Source organism: Colias croceus, chromosome 10 (assembly GCF_905220415.1).
Source record: "Colias croceus chromosome 10, ilColCroc2.1".
Lineage (NCBI taxonomy): Eukaryota > Metazoa > Arthropoda > Insecta > Lepidoptera > Pieridae > Colias > Colias croceus.
Window position 1 is genome coordinate 3,706,702 of NC_059546.1, and position 22,436 is coordinate 3,729,137.

Here is a 22,436-nt window from a genome sequence, read left to right on the forward strand (position 1 = left end):
TAAGGATGGGATGAGTTTATAAATCGTTATATCTTAGAAAATGGTAGGAAGCTACATCTTAGGAAAATAATGTATTGATTCTTTTGTATAGATAATTTTATGATCTACAATTTGGGTAAAAGTGGTTATATGATAAAACTTACCGTTTCGGTAAAAATCACAAAAACCTATATCTGTTGACTTTTAGGAAAAAATTTTTTCGTAGTAACAGAAGGTCGGGAAATTTTAATATATTTTTGAAGTGAAACTTCTTTAGGCGCGTTGAGAGTAAAATTTCAAGGTCGCATCATAACAATACCGTAACGTCATGGAGTAATTCAACGATTTTGGTATCTTATAATCTTGCCAAAGAAGTGGGCTATTTAGCACCGAAATAATTTTTCAAATCGGACCAGTAGTTCCCGAGATTAGCGCGTTCAAACAAAAAAACAAACTCTTCAGCTTTATTATATTAAGTATAGATTGTGTTTTTAATAATTTCACCAAATTTCGACTGGATGGGAATTTTGGTCGTGGTCGTCGTCGTCCTCGGTAGTGTGACCGAAACATTAGCAAAACGTCATAAGCTTATATCAATTAGTATCAATAGTGGATTCTATTCTCTAGCGTTTCTGCCACTTGTCTAGAGGCCCAGAGATTAAAGTTTTGTCACAACGCCCTTGTATGCTATTCTGTAAACTTAGACTTGTTAGTAATTTTCATAAATCTCAAAATAATTCAAGTAAAAATATATTATATTACGTTAATAAGTAAATAAATAATTCGAGTAAATGTCTGATAAGTTAATTATAATGGTGTTCGAATCACTCGAATTATTCCATGTAATAACCCTGTAATAACATAGATGTTTTGATTCGAATAAATCTGAAAATGATCTGACGTTCTGGCATTAAAAAGCTGTATTGCTTTTTAATAAAATATTTTGAGATTTATGTGAGAAAAATTGTCAGTCCTACATCTCCTCCAGGGGGGCCCCCTGACGATGGGGGGCCCTGGGCACTGGCCCCCTGTGCCCCTATGGTAAAGACGGCACTGATTCGAACACCATTATAATTAACTTATCAGACATTTACCCGAATTATTTATTTACTTATTAACGTAATCTAATCTAATCTAATCTAATCTAATATATTATAAAGGCGAAAGTTTGTATGGATGTATGGATGTATGGATGCATGGATGTATGGATGTATGGATGTTTGTTACTCTTTCACGTAAAAACTACTGAACCGATTACAATGAAATTTAGCACACATATAGAGGGTAACTTGGATTAACACATAGGATAGTTTTTATCCCGGAAATCCCACGGGAACGGGAACTATGCGGTTTTTCCTTTGCAAACGCGGGCGAAGCCGCGGGCGGAAATCTAGTATAATATATTTTTACTTGAATTATTTTGAGATTTATGAAAATTACTTACAAGTCTAAGTTTACAGAATAGCATACAAGGGCGTTGTGACAAAACTTTAATCTCTGGGCCTCTAGACAAGTGGCAGAAACGCTAGAGAATAGAATCCACTATTGATACTAATTGATATAAGCATATGACGTTTTGCTAATGTTTCGGTCACACTACCAAGGACGACGACGACCACGACCAAAATTCCCATCCAGCCGAAATTTGGTGAAATTATTAAAAACACAATCTATACTTAATATAATAAAGCTGAAGAGTTTGTTTTTTTGTTTGAACGCGCTAATCTCGGGAACTACTGGTCCGATTTGAAAAATTATTTCGGTGCTAAATAGCCCACTTCTTTGGCAAGATTATAAGATACCAAAATCGTTGAATTACTCCATGACGTTACGGTATTGTTATGATGCAACCTTGAAATTTTACTCAACGCGCCTAAAGAAGTTTCACTTCAAAAATATATTAAAATTTCCCGACCTTCTGTTACTACGAAAAAATTTTTTCCTAAAAGTCAACAGATATTAGCGGCCTTCATACGTACAGTTTAAACCGCGCGAAACACCCCGCGCCATACCATCCTGCCGTCCGATCCGTGCGTGTAGATGCGATGAGCGCGTGGTGGCGTGACAGTTTTGATGCGTTGCGTCGATGCGTACGCACATCTTTATAGTTTTCCGCGGATGCCACGTGTGGATGCAAATATTAGAAAATGGCGGTTTGGAGCGTGGAAGCAGTGACGGGTTTTATAAGGTTAAATCGGGAACATCCATGCTTATGGCAAATCTATACATATAATAAATCTGTAGAAGGGTCAATTCTGTACATTGAAAATGTTGAAAAAATAAATAGCAGGGGGTGTTACTGGATCGATACCAAACCCAAATATGTGATTAAAAAAATTTTTGTCTGTCTGTCTGTCTGTCTGTATGTGAAGGCATCACGTGAAAACTAACGGTTCGATTTCGATGAAACTTGGTATAATTATACCTTATTAACCATTATATTTATATTATAACCAATACACGTCTCCTTTTTACATTATTATTAAAACCCACTACGAAACCAGCTAATGCTATCACCAGACGTGCATCCATTTCTACTCTACTAGTTCAAAACTGAAAGAAAACTTTTAAAATGTAAGACATTCCACGCACCAGTCCAAACTGCGATCCAAACTCTCGAAAAGCATTTATACGTACAGTTTTATCTGCAGGAAAGCGTAATAAGTAGATAGTTTGAACCGTGGTTCAAACTGAAGTTACATTTATAGCGTAAAATAGAAGAACAGATCAGCGCGCGGTCGAATCTACACAGACTTATCCGCAGATTGGCGCGCAGTCCCAGGAACGGCATTCAAAACTGTACGTGTGAAGGCCGCTAATATAGGTTTTTCGTGATTTTTACCGAAACGGTAAGTTTTATCATATAACCACTTTTACCCAAATTGTAGATCATAAAATTATCTATACAAAAGAATCAATACATTATTTTCCTAAGATGTAGCTTCCTACCATTTTCTAAGATATAACGATTTATAAACTCATTCCATCCTTATAATATGCACAGGTTTCTTAAATCACTTCACACCTAAATGATTTTATGATAAAACTTATCGTTTCAGTATAAATCGCGAAATCACCTATTTCTTTATTTATTTATAACCTGGAATATGTTTTTTAATTCACGTACCGGAATGACAGTTAATTTTGAATTTTATTTTTAGTAATCCTTATTCCTTTGAACAATTTTACTAATTTTCTGCTGGATATGAAATTTTGTAGTTTTAAAGGTCCTAGAATTTAGTGAACTCTGTTCACACCGGACCATTTCTATACGAATAGATGACAAGCGTTTTGACTTTTGCCATTTGCCTAGGCTTTGAATAAATTATGTTAATAACGCACGCAATAATTTTGATCAATATGAAACGGCTACGAAAGAAAAAATCCAGATGCAAATTAAAAAGATAAATTTGAAAAAGAGAAAGGTATAAATTTATAAAGAACCGAACCGACTCGAACCCGCATCCTTCGCGCCATTCCGGGGCGGATGCTTGACCAACTCAGCCACTCGTGACCCGCCGGAGCAATCGAATTTATTCTATTCCTTCAGTTTTATGTGTCTTAAGGGACACACCGCACGCCATCTATTGAGATGATTTAACAACCATCTCAACCAATATGAAGCACTTTTCAGTGAATACAATATTGTAACGATGGAACACGACCTTTTTTGTTGAATTTATATTTTATTTATAAAGCATTTGAGTGCCATAAAACCTAAGATATAAATTCAAAGAGAAAGGTAATTTGAAAAAGTAATTCTTAAAATATTTCTTAATTAAATTTAATTAAAGTCAACTTTGGAGCGCCATTACAGCAGCAGCGTTTCAAATGAATTATATAAAAAATAAATAAGGAAAAAAAGTTTCCTCAAAAGACCATATATAAGTTACTTCTGACCAATGTTGTATCATTGGTCAGAAGTAACTTTTTTGTAAAATGTATAAAAAAATGGAGCAAAAATTTTCATAGAAATTTTCTTTAAGTTTTCTTATTACTTCTTTAAGTTTCAATTAAGGGCAAAAACATATATAATTGTGGGAAAAAATTTGCGTACCTAGTTTGATTTCTTTATATTTCAAAGGGCCCCCAATTCTTGTGTGCCCAAGGGCCCCGGCATAGTCTAAGACGGCCCTGATTATAACTCCACATCAATGATGATAGTAAAAAGGTGTTGGTAAATAAGTTACTCACAAAACATTCGATATTCAAAAACGCCAAAATATCTTACAAAATATCGTACGTATACGATTAGACGTCAAAGTAAGATGGCACGATTCAACTATCGTGAGTGAAAGAGACAACCGACTTCCAGAGTTCTAATAAACTACCTACATTCTACATCTTTTTATTTATAACATCATTGACTCGACATGAATTATATTTTTCATAAGTATGAATTTGAAAAATGAAAATGTACATAATATTACTGTATTAAATCTGAGTTGATTATAAAATATTTAATATTTTATTGTTATACATATTTACAAAATAAACATTTTTTTTCTTTTATTTACAAGCATTTTCCACAATTTACAACAACTGCACTTTCCCGTTACAATGTACGCATGACGCGACCGGCGGTGCGACGTTGCCACTATTACTGTACGCGTGGTGCACGAGCGCGTTCACCGGTTCTTCGTTAAGGCGCTTCACATCTATTGGCATTGCCATTACCTGAAAAGTAAGATTATGTTGATTTTAATGAATAAACTAAAATATTATTATGATGGTTTACTCTTATCAAATAAGCGGTGACTAGACTCTAAAAATTTGTCTGAGGCAAAACTCTGACTGTGCGTATAGTAGGCAGAGTTTTCTAAATTATAGCTGGCAAAGGAAATGGCAGTAAATATTAAAACTCCATTGTTTACACACTATACAAAGAGTTTAAACAAAGATTTTGGAAAAGTGTCAAATATGCAAAGGAAACTTAGCATATTTGAGCAATTAAAAACTGAACTGAATACACACCTGTTCTGCAAACTTCTCTCCATCCGTAACACTGGCTAGGTTATCCAAATGTCCAATATCCTGCTTACATACATCGCTGCTTATATTTTCAGCCAGCTTCATGTTCACTAATGCCACGTCCAATACATTTGTTGAGTGAGGTATAGTCGCACTGAAGTTAAGGTTACCGATTGGCCTGTTACATAACTTCTTACTCCCCATATATTCTGAAACTGCTATGTTCTCTAACCACCTTTCATGGAGGCTGTATAAGTTTTTATATGTGCACAGCATCATGTCTCGCACCCTGCATCGTTCGTCTAGTAATTGTTTGATTGCTTGTTGTAAATTAGCAGTTTTCTCATTTAGTATCTTCTTGCATGCTGCTAACTCTTCTATCAGCAAACTGAAAAAGAACAATGTAATTATTGAGTTAATTTATGACCAAAATTATATAACATATATTTTGGGTGGCATAAAATGTCTTTTATGTGTATTTAATTTGAGCAATAATGTTATAATAACCACAAAGTACTTTTTAGTTTTAGCTTCACACCAAAATATAATCATTATTTGTTTTGTGGGTTATTATGGTGTTTATGTTTATAATATAATAATTTATTTACCTGCTAGCTAAAAATTTGCTTCTCCATACTTCACACTGACCAGCAAGCCATTCAGTCTGTTCCTGGAATTGGATGACACAGACTTAATACAATGTCTCGATTTGTTAAATAAGTGTGATTAAATGTTTCCTTTTCTTATCTATTCATTCTAAGGATATAAATTTGAAATGGGGTGAATCTGATAAATATAGTAAGATGGTCAATTCTTAGAAGAGATAATAAAATATTTACAACACTTTAAAACATGTTGGATGTTTTATCTGTATAATCTAAAAATTTATTTAAGTAAATATTATTATATATTAATGCATGTTATGATGTAATGCATGGCAGGCAATTTATGAATTGCCAAAAACATCCATCAGTTATTAACGAGTTGAAAATATTTATAGTAGATCAATTGAATCAAGTATTTTATAACAATTGTTCATTATATGTTCCAATTAAAATCCAAGGTCAATTTATTAAAGATCTACATTCATATTTTAATTATATGATAAGATCCCTAATAATACAAAATTTTTTAATCTTATCACTTTGTCAGATAACAAACATATTCTACCTGATGTGTAGATAGATGTTGTGCTGAATTAATTAAAGCATTGGCCAAGTGTTTCTTATCTTCATTTAATGATTGCACTTGCGTCTCCAAATCCTCACCCATTGACGCTACCAGCATAGTTTTCAATTCCTTATTTACCTGTTAATAATGTTGGTAAATTGAGATACTTGCATAATAATATGTATTATGAGGAAAACCTGCTGGAATAGCACTACTTTTAATATGTATTTTTTCATAAATAAACATTAAATTTTAAATGGACAGTAGATTTTGATGGATGTAGGAAGACTTTTACATTTAAAGTTCATAGTTATATACTGAGTAAGACTTACTAATATTCTAAAAATATAAATCAGGTTCAAAAGTATAAATTTCAATATTCAAGATATTTCACCTGAACTTGCTGCCTTAACTGCTCATTCAAACTCTCATTCTCTTTTGTTAATGCATCAATCTTTTTCTGCATTTCATCATCATGTGTTTTATTCTGATTGGCTTTGTCACTGCTTGTCATGTGCTTCAATCTTGGCTTAAACTCGTTTAAATTTGTGTTCATTTGTGACATCTGAGACACAAGAGTGTTTATGTCCATATGATTTCTTGACTTCTTTGTGCTTTTCGAAACTGTCTTTGGGTTCATTGGTTTAACAGCTGCAGGATAAGGCTCATATGGCACAAATTTTGGGTTCTTGGAATAAATATGGGTTTTCTTTTCTGTTGAAAAGACTTTCGTTGCATATACTTGGATAAGTCGTCCTCCAGAGAGTGATTCTTTTTTTTTCACTATTTGAATAGGCTTAACATCAACTTTTTGCTTCGTTTCCGTGATTTTTTCTTCAGATTCCATACCATCACCTGCTGTTCTTGCTTTCCCCATGATAACTGTTGTACAAATAAAATGGACATTGGGAAAATAAGGTAAAATACTTTAATTATTTAATTTCAAAGGCTTAATTTGGTACTTACTGTCATTAAATGGGGTGATGGAGTCCATATTGAGTGGTTGCAGTATATTTCAAGAATATTTTGGAATATTATTAAAGATACAAACAATTATTAAATGGGTTAAACATAAATTATTTAGTTATTTACGCGAATTTTGGCATACGTTTACTGTTTACTTGTCATGTTTGACGTTGAGCGTTGACGATATAATATATCAGGTGATAAGTGTCAATTCATTCATCAGTTTAGAAATCTAAAGCATACGATGGTTTGTCCGTTTGTTCTCAAGAGGGAAAATGTGTACCTACTTTATTAGACTGAGCAATGATAAATCAAATTATATAAATGTAAAACTTGCAATATGTAGCACCGGGAAATTATTTTTGTTGCTGTATTTCTGAACGCTCGATTGTTCCTTTTTTGAGCGTTAAATAAGTAATTAATTTCTAGCAAGTATCTATAAAAAGAACCTCAAAGTAATCGGTAATAATTTTTCATATAATACAAGATGATAATGACATAATTTTCTCGTTATCACGCATCTAGCCTGTCCTTGTCATCCATATTAATCAGGCAATTACCTGACTTTTGTGTTATCAAACTCAAACTCAAACATTCATTTATTCAATTAGACTACTATTTAGTAGCACTTTCGAATCGTCATTACATATGTATTTTTAACATTTACTATCACTATCATCACTCTGATACAATGTCAACCCATCCATCCCTTTATATATCTTAGATTTGTATGTAAAATAATTAAATTGGGGAACATAAAACAATTTGTATCTATAAAAATTTATTACAATAAATAATAATCCACTAAAGCACATAATAAATTAGGCATTAAGAGTAGATTCTAACTCTCCATTCTCTAAAAGCTCCTTGATTATATCAAGACCTCCAATCAATTCTCCTTTTACATACACTTGAGGGTAGGTTGGCCATTGAGAGAATTCCTTTAGACCTTGACGCACTTCCTCATCGGTTAGAATATCAAATGTATCATATTGGACTCTGCAACAAACACATATAATATTAAAAGATTTACTTAAACGGAATTAAATTTGGAAAGATATTTCTTTACATAGAATGATAATAAATGAATTTAACAGAATGTTAATAAATATAAAGCAGTAAGGAAAGCAAGATCATCTTCAGTTATTAGTAATCTAAAATATGCTGTGTATGCATTAGGAATAATTTTCAAAATCTCCATTATGCACAAGATTCAACCAGATAATTAAAAGAGGAACAATAATCATTAAACAAAGTATACAACTTTGTTTCTACATAGGTATTATTTAGTTAAAACTAAAAAATATTAGATAAAATATGATTACTGAATTTACTATCATTCTCAATTAATACTGTTAAGATGTTTATAATTAATTTTATGATACTATTTTATACCATGACCTTAGGTTATCCATGTTTATGTTATGATTTATTACAATATATATATTTTTATATTTAACCTACAAAAATTTCAAAATAACGAAAAAGAAAAAAATATATTTACACATTCCATATTACATTCCAATCTTGTTTCTAAGCATTAGTTACTTATAATAATAATAATAATAAAAGGGCGTAGGGATGTGACGACCCCATCGCCCACGGTTGGAATATCTATTGTCTATGTGACAATAGATATTCCACCCGTGCAATCAGTCAACCCGCAGGACACCTTGTGGCGGGGTGTCGGGGAGTAGCGACCCCGCGGGAACCGAGTGCTCCCGGGGGAGGCCCCTGTCTTCATCTCCGGCTTGCCTTCACCGGCCGGTCGGAGTGAAGCCTGACGAGGACAGGACCCCCACCTCTGGCTTGCCTTAACCGGCCGGCCAGAGTGGAGTCGCGAGAGCTTTTAGCTCGAAGGGTGGATGCGAAGCGTAAGTGGCGAGTGGGCACGTGATGCTGGACCCTCAGGGAGCGCGTGATCGTAGTTTAAAGTCCAGGGACGCCTCTCCACCCTTAGCTGCTCACAATATGTTGCCCCCTTGTCGCACTATTGCAGCGACTTATTTCGGGGGCCCATACAGTGAGAGGGCGAGTCACCACCTGCCAACATATTTTTACTTTCTTTTAGTAGAAAGGCAGGTGCCATAGTTTCCCATAGTCCACAGTACCAGTCCATTTAGCATCCCAATCCATAGCCCAATTATTAAATTTCCATACCCTGCAATAGTCCTACATCGGCCGCGGACTGCCTAGGGCTGTATCTCTATAGTGCAGTCATGGGCAGGCTGCGGCTGGTGTCCCACAACACATTAAAATTCTCGAAAGGGCCTCTGCGTGTTGGATCCGTGTCCCCACGTAAGCCTTCCAAAGATCCGGGTACCGTCCTTCTGGTGGTACCCGAGTATTATGGAAATGAGAAACATAATAATAATAAAGCCCTTTATTCTGAAATCAGTAAACAATTCAACATAATCTAACACTATACATAAATAAATTTTAGTTTATTTTACAATATGTCTCTAATTTCAGTGTGCCTGTTGGCATAGGCCTCCTCCAAAAACTTCCACTGGTTTCTGTCATTTGCCACCCTTCTCCACTTTGCACCTGCCGTCAGTTTCAGATCGTCTTCCCATTTTACTTTTTGCCTTCCTCTATTTCGTTTTCCATCTCTTGGGTACCACTCTGTTGTAGCCTTGCTCCATTTCTCATTTTTGTCACGCATCATGTGCCCTGCCCATCGCCATTTTTGTTTGTCTATTCTTTCGAGTATATCTATCAATTTCGTTTTCGATCTTAGGGTTGTGTTTCTAATCCGATCCTGTCTTCGTGCGCCTGTCATACTTCGCTCCATTGCCCTTTGACATATGGCTAGTTTTTCCCTGAGCGATTTGGTCAATGACCAGGTCTCGCAGCCATAAGTCAGACACGGCAGTATACATGTGTTAAAAGTTTTTGTTTTTATCGCCATTCCAAGGTCTTTAGACTTCATTATTTCTTTTAGGGCCCAGTACTTTTTCCACCCAATAGCTATTCTCAGATTTATCTCTTTTATATTTTGTTCCGTGGTAGAAATAACCTGTCCCAGGTATGTGTATTGTTCGACATATTCGAGATGTTTATATCCAATTTTTATGTTCGTTTTTTGGTCATTTGTCATAAGTTTAGTTTTTTCGGCGTTCATTTTTAATCCGACTTTCAGACTTTCATTGTTTAGGCCTTGAATCATGACTTCTAAATTTTTGGGATTTTCCTCGAAAAGGACTAAGTCGTCCGCAAACCTGAGGTGGTTCAATTTTTTTCCGTTTATATTTAGACCGAAATTTTCCCAGTCTAATTTTCTGAAAATATTCTCAAGAACTGCGGAAAATAGTTTGGGTGAGAGCGGGTCGCCCTGTCTCACTCCTTTCTCTATGTTGAATTCTCTACCTAGAGACTCTAATTGGATTCTGGCTTTACTGTTTGAGTAGATTTTTGTAATGATGTTAATGTATACTGCCGGTACTCCTTGTTGTTTTAATGTCTCCCATATGTACTCGTGTTTTATGCTATCGAAGGCCTTGGCATAATCTATAAAGGCTATATATAAGGTTTTGTTGTATTCATTGTATTTTTCCAGCACCTGCTTGACTGTGTGGATATGATCTAAAGTTGAAAAACCTTTTCTGAATCCCGCCTGTTCAATCGGTTGCTGTTCGTCAAGCATTGGAGTGATTCTATTTAGTATAAGTTTTGCAAAAACCTTGTATACATTTGACATTAGGCTTATGGGCCTATAATTACCAATGTCTTCCTTATCTCCTTTTTTGTATAATAATATTATGTGGGATTTGGTCCATTGTTCTGGAATATAGCCACTTGTCAGGATCTCGTTGAATATCTTGGTCAGAACTGGTACTAACTCTTCCATTGTTCCTTTTATTAATTCGTTAGTTATTTTATCTGGCCCTGGTGCTTTGCCCATCTTTTGGTTTGTAATGGCCTGCTTCACTTCTTTCTGTAAGATGCTAGGAATAGTTTCTTCGTCATCTATATTGCAACATTTACTAACTTTGGATGGTTCTTGTTCTGCGTATAATTGTTGGTAGAAATCTGTTGCTGCATCCTTGATAGTTTTTCGCTTCGAGGTGGTCTTTGATCTCTTTTTCAGTCTTGTTATCCACTCTTTACCTGTCTCTTTTAATTCACTTAATGCTTTTTTAACGCCTCCTGTTCTTGATATATGGAATTCTAAGGTTTGTAATCTTTTCATCTTTCGGTCTTTCCTTATGTTCTCTCTTATTTTCTTGCTTAGTTCTGTTATAAATTTTATGTTTTCTTTCCCTATTTGGTTGGATATTAGTTCTTTTCTTTCATTGATTAGTTCTAGAGTTTTATCACTGAGTTGATATTTGTTGTGGTTTTGGTTTCTGTTTGTGGTCGCATATTTCTGTAGCTGTTTCTCAAGGTGACTATATTTTTCTCTCACGTTATTTGCACCACTGATCTCCATACCTTCTAGGTAATTTGTGTTAAAGCTGCTGTAGTCAGCTTTCAGCTGTTCTATCACAGAATTTTTAATATGCGTCCGGGAAGTTTTATTTGGGTGTTTTTTGAGAGAGCTTCTTACCATTCGATGATTTGTGTTGAAATTGAGCTTAGATATAACTGTGGTATCTGTAAAAGCCTTTGGGTAGCTGCTTATTACGTAGTCAATCTCGTTTTTGTAAGATCCATCCGGAGAGATCCAAGTCCACTTATTTTTTATCTTTTTCTTAAAAATTGAGTTAATCACAGTTAAGTTGTGTTCCATTAAAAAGTTGATTAGCTTCTCTCCGTTTTGACTTCTCTTTCCTTGTCCATACTTTCCAAGAACATGTTCTTCGCTGTTTTGCCTTCCACCCACCTGAGCGTTGAAATCTCCCATTAAAATTATGTGTTTGTCAGAGTTGGTTTTTACTACTAGTGAAATTTCCTCGTAAAAGGCATCTATTGCTGATTTTTCCGCTTGTTCTGTAGGTGCGTATGCTTGCATTATTGCCCATTGCTTCTTGTATCCTGGGAATTTGATGATCAGCAATGCCAGCCTTTCGGAGATACCATTTAGTTCTTGTATATATTGTTTTAGAGATTTCTTGATTATAAAGCCCACTCCTCTTTGGCCTGGCGTTTCTCCCTTTTGAAATAGAATGTAATCTTTATGCTCTTCAATTTTTTCGCCTAGTCTCCTCATTTCGCTTATGCCTAATATGTCTAGTCTTATGTCTTCTAGTGCTTTTTCCAGCTCCATCAAGCTTTCCTTTGTCCTGAGGGTTCTCACATTTAGGGTTGCTACATTGAATACTTCGCATCTTTTGGTTTGTCGGGCTGGTGACATTACAGGTCCATTTCGGATTGTATTCTGTTGTGTTTGTGTCTTTAAGTTGTATAATAATATGTTGTTGTTTCTATTTGTATTTGGAGGGTTTTGGTCTGCTTCTCCCACGGTGACCGGCCGGATTGGGATGCGATTTTTGTTTGTTTGTTTTGACGTGTTTGTGCATTTTGACATATTTTGGTTCCGGGTGCCTATGCCCATCATTAGTTTTTTGGAATTTCTGTAGGTGAAGCTGTTCTTCCATTCTTAATATATTTGAGTATGCTAGGTTTTATCACTTCCTTTGCTGAGCTTCCCGCTTGTGATAATACTGGTTCACTTTCCAGGGTCACTTTTTTCTGTATTGGTGTGTTTGGGGAGGCTGACTCACCTCGCTTTCTTTTTTCTCTGTTTTTGTCTGAAGGTTTCTTCACTACCAGTTTATCAAAGTTAATGTAGGCAATATTTCCTTTCTGTTTCTCTTCCTTTACTTGTTCCTTCAGTTGCTTCCTTATTTCTAGTACCTCCTTAGGAAAGTCCTCATTTACATAAATTCCTGGTGGGAGTTTCGACTTATTTTTAAGTATTGTATGTTTTTTCCAAATAGTTGTGACTGTAGCAACGACCGGGCGGTTTTTGTTCTGAGTCTTTTGGCCTATTCTATATATATTGCTTATCTCTTGGCTGTCCATAGGTATTCCAGTTTCGATTATAATTTCCTTTAAGTAATCTACTAACTCGTTTTCTGTTTTGCCTGATTCGTCTATTCCATAGAATACTAGATTGTTCTTCCTCTTATCTTTTTCAAGCAAGTTAATTTTCTGTTCCATAGTTGCTACTTTAATTTTCAGGACTTCGTTCTCTTCCGTCAGGGATTTAAATTTTATAAGCAAAGCTGAATACAAAAGACAAATAAGATTCAGAAGCAGTGCAGGATGGAAGAAATTCTGTGATGGCATTGAATCCTGTAATCAAGCAAACAGAGTGCGCAAAGTCATCTCCTGCTGCAATACGTCCAAGCTGGGATCGATCAAAAAAGGTGACAACACTCTTACAAAAACACCAGCTGAGACGGAAGCTGTTCTGATGCAGACACACTTCCCCGGCTGCAAATTCATACAACGACACGAAAGGAAAGACACAGCAACCCACACACCATGTGAGGAAAACTGGAGTACTGCTGAGCTCATAGTCAGTAAGGAAAAAGTACAATGGGCAATCGACAGCTTTCAAGCGTACAAGGCACCTGGTCCAGATGGTATATACCCGGCTTTACTACAATGGGGGGGACCGATACTCACGTCTCATCTATCTGCCATTCTGACATCCAGTCTTGCTCACGGCTATATACCGACCAGCTGGAGGACTGTTGACGTTATTTTCATTCCAAAACCAGGGAAAACAGACTACACGGATGCGAAAGCCCACAGACCTATCAGCCTCACATCCTTTTTACTCAAAACACTAGAACGGCTCTGTGATAGACACATTAGGGATACTGCCCTCGTGCGTATTCCACTACATCGGAACCAACATGCTTACAGCCATGGTAAATCTACCGATTCAGCCTTACACTGTGTGGTGTCCAAAATAGAAGAAGCCCTACAAGAAAAATCAATGTGCCTGGGCACTTTCGTAGACATTGAGGGAGCTTTCGATAAGACACACTACTCAAGTATACAAAACGCCCTATCACAGCATGAGGTTAACCCCACAGTAGCCTCATGGATTATAAACATGCTAGGCAGTAGAGAGATACAACTTAGCAAGGATAAAACAAAGAAAGTGCTGGTCACCAGAGGCTGCCCACAAGGGGGAGTACTTTCACCGCTCCTGTGGAACCTAGTTGTGAACGACTTGATCAGCACACTAAACAAAAACAAATTCCATACCATTGGATATGCAGATGACCTAGTAATACTTATCTCCGGTAAGTTCACGAGTGTTGTCTGTGAAATTACACAGAGAGCTCTATTAATAGTTGAGCGCTGGTGCAACAAATATGACCTTTCAGTGAACCCGCGCAAGACGGAACTTGTTCTATTCACTAACCGACGCCTTCTAGGAAGCTACCAGCTACCAAAGCTATTTGGCTCCGTACTTCAGTTATCGAAAGAGGTTAAGTACCTCGGGATTACCTTAGACGATAAACTCAACTGGAACAAACACCTTGAGAATAAGATCGAAAAAACAAGCATTTCTTTCTGGCAGTGCCACAAAATGATTGGTAACAGATGGGGGCTCTCCCCGAAAGTCACAATGTGGCTCTACAAAACTGTCATAAGACCAATGCTAACTTACGGCTCTGTGGTTTGGTGGCCAAAGACACAACAATCGGCGGCTATAAGCAAACTGCAGAGATTTCAAAGACTCGCCTGTCTGGCAATCACTGGCAGCATGAGCACAACACCGACTGCTGCGATTGAGGCAATGCTCGACCTGCCACCACTACATCTTTTTGTAAGACAAGAAGCTCTAGCGACAGCTGTAAGGTTAAAGACACAAAACCTCTGGAGAATGTTGCCTACAGCACACAGTAAGATCTTAACTATGGCAGCCGAGAAGGAGTCCTCACTCCTTGCCATAAGTGATAAGATCCCAAAACAATTCATCTTTGACAAGAAATATAAGATACAGCTGCGTGAATACACGTCAGAACACAACAGCGTTGAAGACCTACTAATCTTCACGGACGGGTCCAAGACTGGAAATGGGACGGGTGCTGGGGTCTTCTCTGAGGACCTAAACATTAACATCTCGCACCCCTTGGGACCCCATAATACAGTCTTTCAGGCTGAATGCCTAGGACTTCTACTTGCAGCTTCGGCCATAATTAAAAGAAATGTAACAAACTATTCGATTCGGATCTTATCGGATAGCAAAGCAGCATTCATGGCAATCAAAAGCCATGAAATCACTTCAGGGTTGACCCTTGAGTGTCACTTAGCCCTAACTAAGGTATGTGACCTGGGAAATTCCCTAGTACTACAATGGATAAAAGGACACAGTAACTCACGTGGAAATGATGCTGCTGATATACTAGCCAGAAGGGCATCTGAAACACCGGTCATGGGACCTTTTCCCATTATACCGATACCTGCTAGCTGGACCCGGATGATGATTACCCAGCTCACTAGCACTGCTCAGAGAGCAGAATGGTCAAGCAGATCTGACTGCAAGCAAGCCAGAGAAGCCCTACCGGACATTGACTCGAGACTTGCACGTCGGCTTCTCAACCTACGTAGAGTGCAACTACGCGTAATAACAGGCACCCTCACAGGGCACGGCCCCTTTAACAAACATCTCTTCAATCTAGGGATCACAGACAGTCCGCTATGCAGAGCTTGCATGGCGACCGAGGAAACGGCAGCCCACGTCATCATGGAATGTAAGGGGGTTGCGGAGTACAGGGCAAGACACCTGGGGTCTCCTGGGTCCCTCCCCGAAGCCTTTGGCAGCCCTCACAAGCTGCTTGGCTTCATGGAGGAGCTCGGGTGGTTTCAGTTTTAGCTGGTTTCCCCCACCTCCCTCTCTCACGCAAAATAGGCGCTTGACGTCGAGTTGCGGAGAAATGCCCGTCTATTATTATTTATTATTATCTTTCGGTCTTTCCTTATGTTCTCTCTTATTTTCTTGCTTAGTTCTGTTATAAATTTTATGTTTTCTTTCCCTATTTGGTTGGATATTAGTTCTTTTCTTTCATTGATTAGTTCTAGAGTTTTATCACTGAGTTGATATTTGTTGTGGTTTTGGTTTCTGTTTGTGGTCGCATATTTCTGTAGCTGTTTCTCAAGGTGACTATATTTTTCTCTCACGTTATTTGCACCACTGATCTCCATACCTTCTAGGTAATTTGTGTTAAAGCTGCTGTAGTCAGCTTTCAGCTGTTCTATCACAGAATTTTTAATATGCGTCCGGGAAGTTTTATTTGGGTGTTTTTTGAGAGAGCTTCTTACCATTCGATGATTTGTGTTGAAATTGAGCTTAGATATAACTGTGGTATCTGTAAAAGCCTTTGGGTAGCTGCTTATTACGTAGTCAATCTCGTTTTTGTAAGATCCATCCGGAGAGATCCAAGTCCACTTATTTTTTATCTTTTTCTTAAAAATTGAGTTAATCACAGTTAAGTTGTGTTCCATTAAAAAGTTGATTAGCTTCTCTCCGTTTTGACTTCTCTTTCCTTGTCCATACTTTCCAAGAACATGTTCTTCGCTGTTTTGCCTTCCACCCACCTGAGCGTTGAAATCTCCCATTAAAATTATGTGTTTGTCAGAGTTGGTTTTTACTACTAGTGAAATTTCCTCGTAAAAGGCATCTATTGCTGATTTTTCCGCTTGTTCTGTAGGTGCGTATGCTTGCATTATTGCCCATTGCTTCTTGTATCCTGGGAATTTGATGATCAGCAATGCCAGCCTTTCGGAGATACCATTTAGTTCTTGTATATATTGTTTTAGAGATTTCTTGATTATAAAGCCCACTCCTCTTTGGCCTGGCGTTTCTCCCTTTTGAAATAGAATGTAATCTTTATGCTCTTCAATTTTTTCGCCTAGTCTCCTCATTTCGCTTATGCCTAATATGTCTAGTCTTATGTCTTCTAGTGCTTTTTCCAGCTCCATCAAGCTTTCCTTTGTCCTGAGGGTTCTCACATTTAGGGTTGCTACATTGAATACTTCGCATCTTTTGGTTTGTCGGGCTGGTGACATTACAGGTCCATTTCGGATTGTATTCTGTTGTGTTTGTGTCTTTAAGTTGTATAATAATATGTTGTTGTTTCTATTTGTATTTGGAGGGTTTTGGTCTGCTTCTCCCACGGTGACCGGCCGGATTGGGATGCGATTTTTGTTTGTTTGTTTTGACGTGTTTGTGCATTTTGACATATTTTGGTTCCGGGTGCCTATGCCCATCATTAGTTTTTTGGAATTTCTGTAGGTGAAGCTGTTCTTCCATTCTTAATATATTTGAGTATGCTAGGTTTTATCACTTCCTTTGCTGAGCTTCCCGCTTGTGATAATACTGGTTCACTTTCCAGGGTCACTTTTTTCTGTATTGGTGTGTTTGGGGAGGCTGACTCACCTCGCTTTCTTTTTTCTCTGTTTTTGTCTGAAGGTTTCTTCACTACCAGTTTATCAAAGTTAATGTAGGCAATATTTCCTTTCTGTTTCTCTTCCTTTACTTGTTCCTTCAGTTGCTTCCTTATTTCTAGTACCTCCTTAGGAAAGTCCTCATTTACATAAATTCCTGGTGGGAGTTTCGACTTATTTTTAAGTATTGTATGTTTTTTCCAAATAGTTGTGACTGTAGCAACGACCGGGCGGTTTTTGTTCTGAGTCTTTTGGCCTATTCTATATATATTGCTTATCTCTTGGCTGTCCATAGGTATTCCAGTTTCGATTATAATTTCCTTTAAGTAATCTACTAACTCGTTTTCTGTTTTGCCTGATTCGTCTATTCCATAGAATACTAGATTGTTCTTCCTCTTATCTTTTTCAAGCAAGTTAATTTTCTGTTCCATAGTTGCTACTTTAATTTTCAGGACTTCGTTCTCTTCCGTCAGGGATTTAAATTTTATATCTATCCCTTCCATAATGCTTTTCGTAACTGCTGTTGTTATTTCTAAAGTTTGTTGTTTCATCTTTTCCTCCATTTTCAATAATAATAGTTCTATGTTTGCATCCATTTTTGGGGTAATTTTATTTCTTGATGTGGCCACACTACTTTTGGTAGCTTTTGGAATTTGTTACTGGCAACTTCACAAGTTACGATGACGTTTGACAGTTTGATGACAGATCGTCTCTTATCTATGAAATGATCGTGATTCTCACTTTTTAGGTTGTGTTGTCAAATGAAATTTGATATTTTCTTGCCCAAACTTGTAACTTTGCACTTTTTTCACTTGCGGATATTGCTTATTTGTGTTTCTGTGATACTTTTGTGACTCGGCACAACTGTTCGATCACTATTTACCACTAGTTTAAATGTTTAATTACGGAGCTTCGTGACGCACTTGTTTACAGTATGGACACCGGAACCGGACCCATTAGTTACTTAGTAACAATAAATACAAGGAGAACAAGAATGTAAATTCCTAACATAAATTCTAAGCACCATTTACATTTCTTTATGATTCATAAAATTCTTATGGTAATAGGATTGGTATGGAAAAAAAATCAATAAAATACAAGTAGATGTTTATAAAATAAAATATACATACCCTGTTTCATTTAATATGTGGATAAGCTGTTTACTAAAGCCACACCTCGGTCCATCCCTTGTACCTTTCATAAATACCATAACATTGTGTTTATTTATAAGGCTCTTCAGGCGTTCTTCTAGGGATTGCTTGGGGGATTCATTCTGAACAGATTTCCCGGCACTGTATGATTTTACCTTAGAAGACATTTGAGCGACATCCACGCCATCAATTCTATCAATTTGTTGACTATTTTTGAAAAATATTACAGTCGGAACTGAATCTATCTGTAAAAACATATTATAGCTTCTTGACAAAAGTATCTTTTTTACTTATTTATTTTATTGAATCAAATTACTTTATGAAATCATTAATACCTTATACTTTAATGATACTTCTGAAAGACTTTCAGCATCACATACACCAAATTGGGTCCCGAAGTTTTTTGCTTCAGGTAATTTTATCAGTTCTTGCAGAACATCAGTGACTTGCTTACACTGTTCAGCCCATTCTGCAGAAAAATGTACTACACTAAGGGAAGATGAACTGAAAGAATGTAAATAGAAATGAAGTCAACATACATAGGAAATGAAGGAAACGCAAAACATTTCGTCAGATTTTTTATAACAATACAAACCTTATAAAACTGTTGAATTTGTCGATTGTATCAATAACAATGACCGACATTCTTGGAGGTTATATTATCCTTATTAAAATGAAGAAACCGTTCTGTATCAATATTATTACAAAATGTTATACTTTAAATTTATTCACTAACAGCTGACACTAAAAGCTAGATTTTCTACAATCCCAATCCCTCAAAAGATTTTCCTGAGACCTTTACTTATTGACAAGAAACTGAAATAGCAATTTTGGCATTGGCAATTTTGAGGGCGAGGCAAATGGCAATTTTGAAATCGAAATACAATTTTTTGTAAATCAAGGAATAAATCGATTGATTGACATAATAAGTATCGCTGGTGGACCAAAAAGTTAATGCACAGACATAACGAAATTTAATATTATTTTTTAGAGAATTGTATTTTTTATGGCAGCCCGAATTATTAATAACTAGCAGTCCGCTTCGCTTCGCCCGTGGTACATATTTCGCAATAAAAGGTAGGTAGCCTATGTTCTTTCTCAGGGTCTAAAGATTGTCTGTGCCAAATTTCATCAAAATCGGTCCAGTAGTGCGTGAAAACCAACATACATACATACAAACCTTTCCTCTTTATAATATTAGTATAGATAGTTTATTACACAAATTAGTTAAACATTCGTTAATATTCATTTTATTCATTTCATAACGTTAAATGTATAAACGTACTTTAATAAATCATTGACATATACATATGTAGACGACACCGCCTAAATCACTTATGTTCCGCTCAACATACGCCATATGGCGTATTTTTTATTTATTTAAAGTGAGACGCATCAAATATGCCTTCGTGTGTGTTACGATATTGCATAAATAATACAAATAATACGGAAAAGTGCAAAGGAATTACTTTCATCGGTAAGTACCTAACTAACTAGATAATAATTTTTAAAACTTAGTTAGAGCAAAAAAATGGCGCACAGATTTCGTTCGTGGTGTCTCCTCCATACGAAGTAATATTATCTCAATGTAATAAATACGCTCGCTCGTTTGATATCACTAATATCTAGGCCATAGCCCAAGGAACGAGTTATTACGTTTTCAGGAATAGCAAATAAGAAGAAGGAGCGAATGTGAGTTTACAAATTTCATTTTATGCATCTGAAAAATATCTCATCTGGAAGCCTGGAAGTTCAAAGCTCCATTAACAGAATCAGAAAGAAGTGTAGTGTGTAGTGTCGTAAGTCGTTCTACACAAAGGAAGCAGGTTGAAGCAGACCAAGAAAAATTTTATATGGCAGGGCCCAGCGCTGGCGCGGGTTGAAGCTTGTCGGTGCCGTTCAGCGCATATCGGCGCGTGTTCATAATATATTTATTATTTTCCTGCGTGGGTTACCAGCAATGACAAGCGCCGATAAGCGCTTAAAAGTTTCCAGCTTTCTTTCTGAATACGCCCTTAGTGTATCTATGATTCAAACGGTTCAAACCTTGGTTCAAACTTGGTTCAAACCAAGAAGCTTATATCCTCTAATACACTGGAGATTGCACTATGACCATTAACTTGAAACAAGAAACTATGACATTCAATGACGTCAGTCATGTTATTTGTCTCTTTCTGTCGAGTGACCACGCTGGTTTGTAAATTCAGGATTTTTCAAAATAGAAAAAACTAAAAATCATGGTCTATAAATAATAACGACATATATTTTTAACAGTATTTATATTATAATATTATGGTCATACTTTATAGGTAGGTACATACAATTTTAATTGGTATAGAATGATAGTTATAAATAACTTTTGGCTACAAAGCTTGGATATGAACCGATATATAGCATTAACATCCTTTGTAAATAGAGGAAAGTTGTGTTTTGCATCAAAACACATCAGCATCTGAATGCTGTTTACCAAATTGTTAGCTACTCAGATCTTCTTTTTAAACGCGTTGCTTCGACGGGTCAATTTCAAGCCAGAATCATCAAAGAAAAACTGTTTATAGCAGCCTTGCACAAATTTCAGCTAACTTTACAAAGTTTATTTTTCAAAAGGTATTTTTTTCTGGGTCGTATTCCTCAGTAACCTTGATGGGCACATATATTTCTTTTTATTTTACTTTTTGGAAAGCTGAAATACGTAAAACAAAAAAATATGAGGTAAGTTAAAAAAGTATAAATTTCAATGTAAAAACGAACAATCTTATAACTACATGTGAGTGCAATACCGATGTCATGTGTTGTTTCATTACTAGTAACAATCTTTAAAAATGGTGTTCTAAATTTTCATCATAATATTGTTATTACAATATATTCTCTTCGCTATCCATAAAAACTCGTCATCATGGTTACCTTACTTGTTAAATCTGTTTATTGAAAACTTGTTGAAAAATGATAAAGTATTAGGGATATAACAAATTTAACATGACTGCTTACTAAAATGATGCTAAATTAGACAATTTTTGCCATTGAAATGATTCTAAACAGGTAAATGCAGGAGTATTGAGGAATATTGTAAATAACGTAAATATACACTTGCCTGTGAAATTCTATGCCAGAATTTGGTGTCCAAACACTTCTGCAATTTTGCACAATACAATGCATTCTTTATATTCAGAAAATATTCATTAAATAAGCAACAATATTAACTTAAATATTCGAAGCGACGCAATTTTTTTGACACACATGCCATATTGACAAAGTGAGAGTTGCTACAATTTTATTATGGTGACTACCCATAATCAGGGAGTATCGCTTTTTAATAATTGGTTCAGATACTTAGTTTATTTAGCATAAATAATAATTGTCTCATCCAACAATGCTTCTGAATGACGTTGTTGGCAATTTATCAACAAACTCATGTACAAAAACTAACCTTTTGCACAGAATATTACAGCATACATAGTAGCCTTGGGAAAACTTCGTATTAACAGTGGCAATACCAAGTTAGGTGTGAAAGTGATAAAAAACATGAACTGGGCAATATTTTCTTGTTACACGTCAATGTTCATACCGAAATCTCCAGTGTATTAGGCCGCGTTTCCACCTGCAAGAAAACTTCCGCGAGAAGTGTCCGACAGTCTGTCTGATAGCAACTTGCAAGTCTACTTGCAGGTGGAAACGCCGAGTTTACACATGCAAGCTGCTGTCAGACAGACTGTCGGACAGTTCTTGCAGAAGTTTACTTGCAGGTGGAATTGGGGCCTTAGATATAAGCTTCTTGGTTCAAACTAAACTCAACTATAGTCCTTTTCAGCTATGATGATTCCTGTGACACTTCATCGTGTTCCG

The 22,436-nt window shown here is 36.2% G+C and overlaps 2 protein-coding genes across 2 annotated transcripts; both read right to left on the bottom strand.

The window, feature by feature from the left end:
* Nucleotides 1-4,124: 4,124 nt before the first annotated feature.
* On the bottom strand, nt 4,125-7,268 carry LOC123695053 (golgin-45). Its single transcript, XM_045640748.1, has 6 exons — nt 7,087-7,268; nt 6,515-7,002; nt 6,121-6,258; nt 5,559-5,620; nt 4,954-5,338; nt 4,125-4,656 (listed from the first exon to the last, which is right to left on the bottom strand). The coding sequence occupies exons 1-6, from the start codon at nt 7,112-7,114 to the stop codon at nt 4,513-4,515; spliced, it is 1,245 nt and encodes a 414-aa protein (XP_045496704.1). The 5' UTR covers nt 7,115-7,268; the 3' UTR covers nt 4,125-4,512.
* A 586-nt stretch (nt 7,269-7,854) lies between these two features.
* LOC123694886 (glutaredoxin 3) lies at nt 7,855-19,440 on the bottom strand. Its single transcript, XM_045640491.1, has 4 exons — nt 19,189-19,440; nt 18,929-19,097; nt 18,573-18,838; nt 7,855-8,085 (listed from the first exon to the last, which is right to left on the bottom strand). Exons 1-4 carry the CDS (start codon nt 19,236-19,238, stop codon nt 7,908-7,910), a joined length of 663 nt encoding a protein of 220 aa, XP_045496447.1. The 5' UTR covers nt 19,239-19,440; the 3' UTR covers nt 7,855-7,907.
* Between the last annotated feature and the right edge of the window lie 2,996 nt (nt 19,441-22,436).

Excerpts from the sequence above, each read along its gene's own strand:
- LOC123695053 (XM_045640748.1), bottom strand. The coding sequence starts at position 7,114 with ATGGACTCCATCACCCCATTTAATGACA. Across the intron at positions 6,259-6,514 it reads AGTTAAGGCAGCAAGTTCAG|GTAAATAAGGAATTGAAAAC; the intron begins GTGAAATATCTT and ends CATTATTAACAG. Across the intron at positions 5,621-6,120 it reads AACATCTATCTACACATCAG|GAACAGACTGAATGGCTTGC; the intron begins GTAGAATATGTT and ends ATCCAATTCCAG.
- LOC123694886 (XM_045640491.1), bottom strand. The coding sequence starts at position 19,238 with ATGTCGGTCATTGTTATTGATACAATCGACAAATTCAACAGTTTTATA. Across the intron at positions 19,098-19,188 it reads AAATTCAACAGTTTTATAAG|TTCATCTTCCCTTAGTGTAG; the intron begins GTTTGTATTGTT and ends ACATTCTTTCAG. Across the intron at positions 8,086-18,572 it reads CACATATTAAATGAAACAGG|AGTCCAATATGATACATTTG; the intron begins GTATGTATATTT and ends TGTTTGTTGCAG.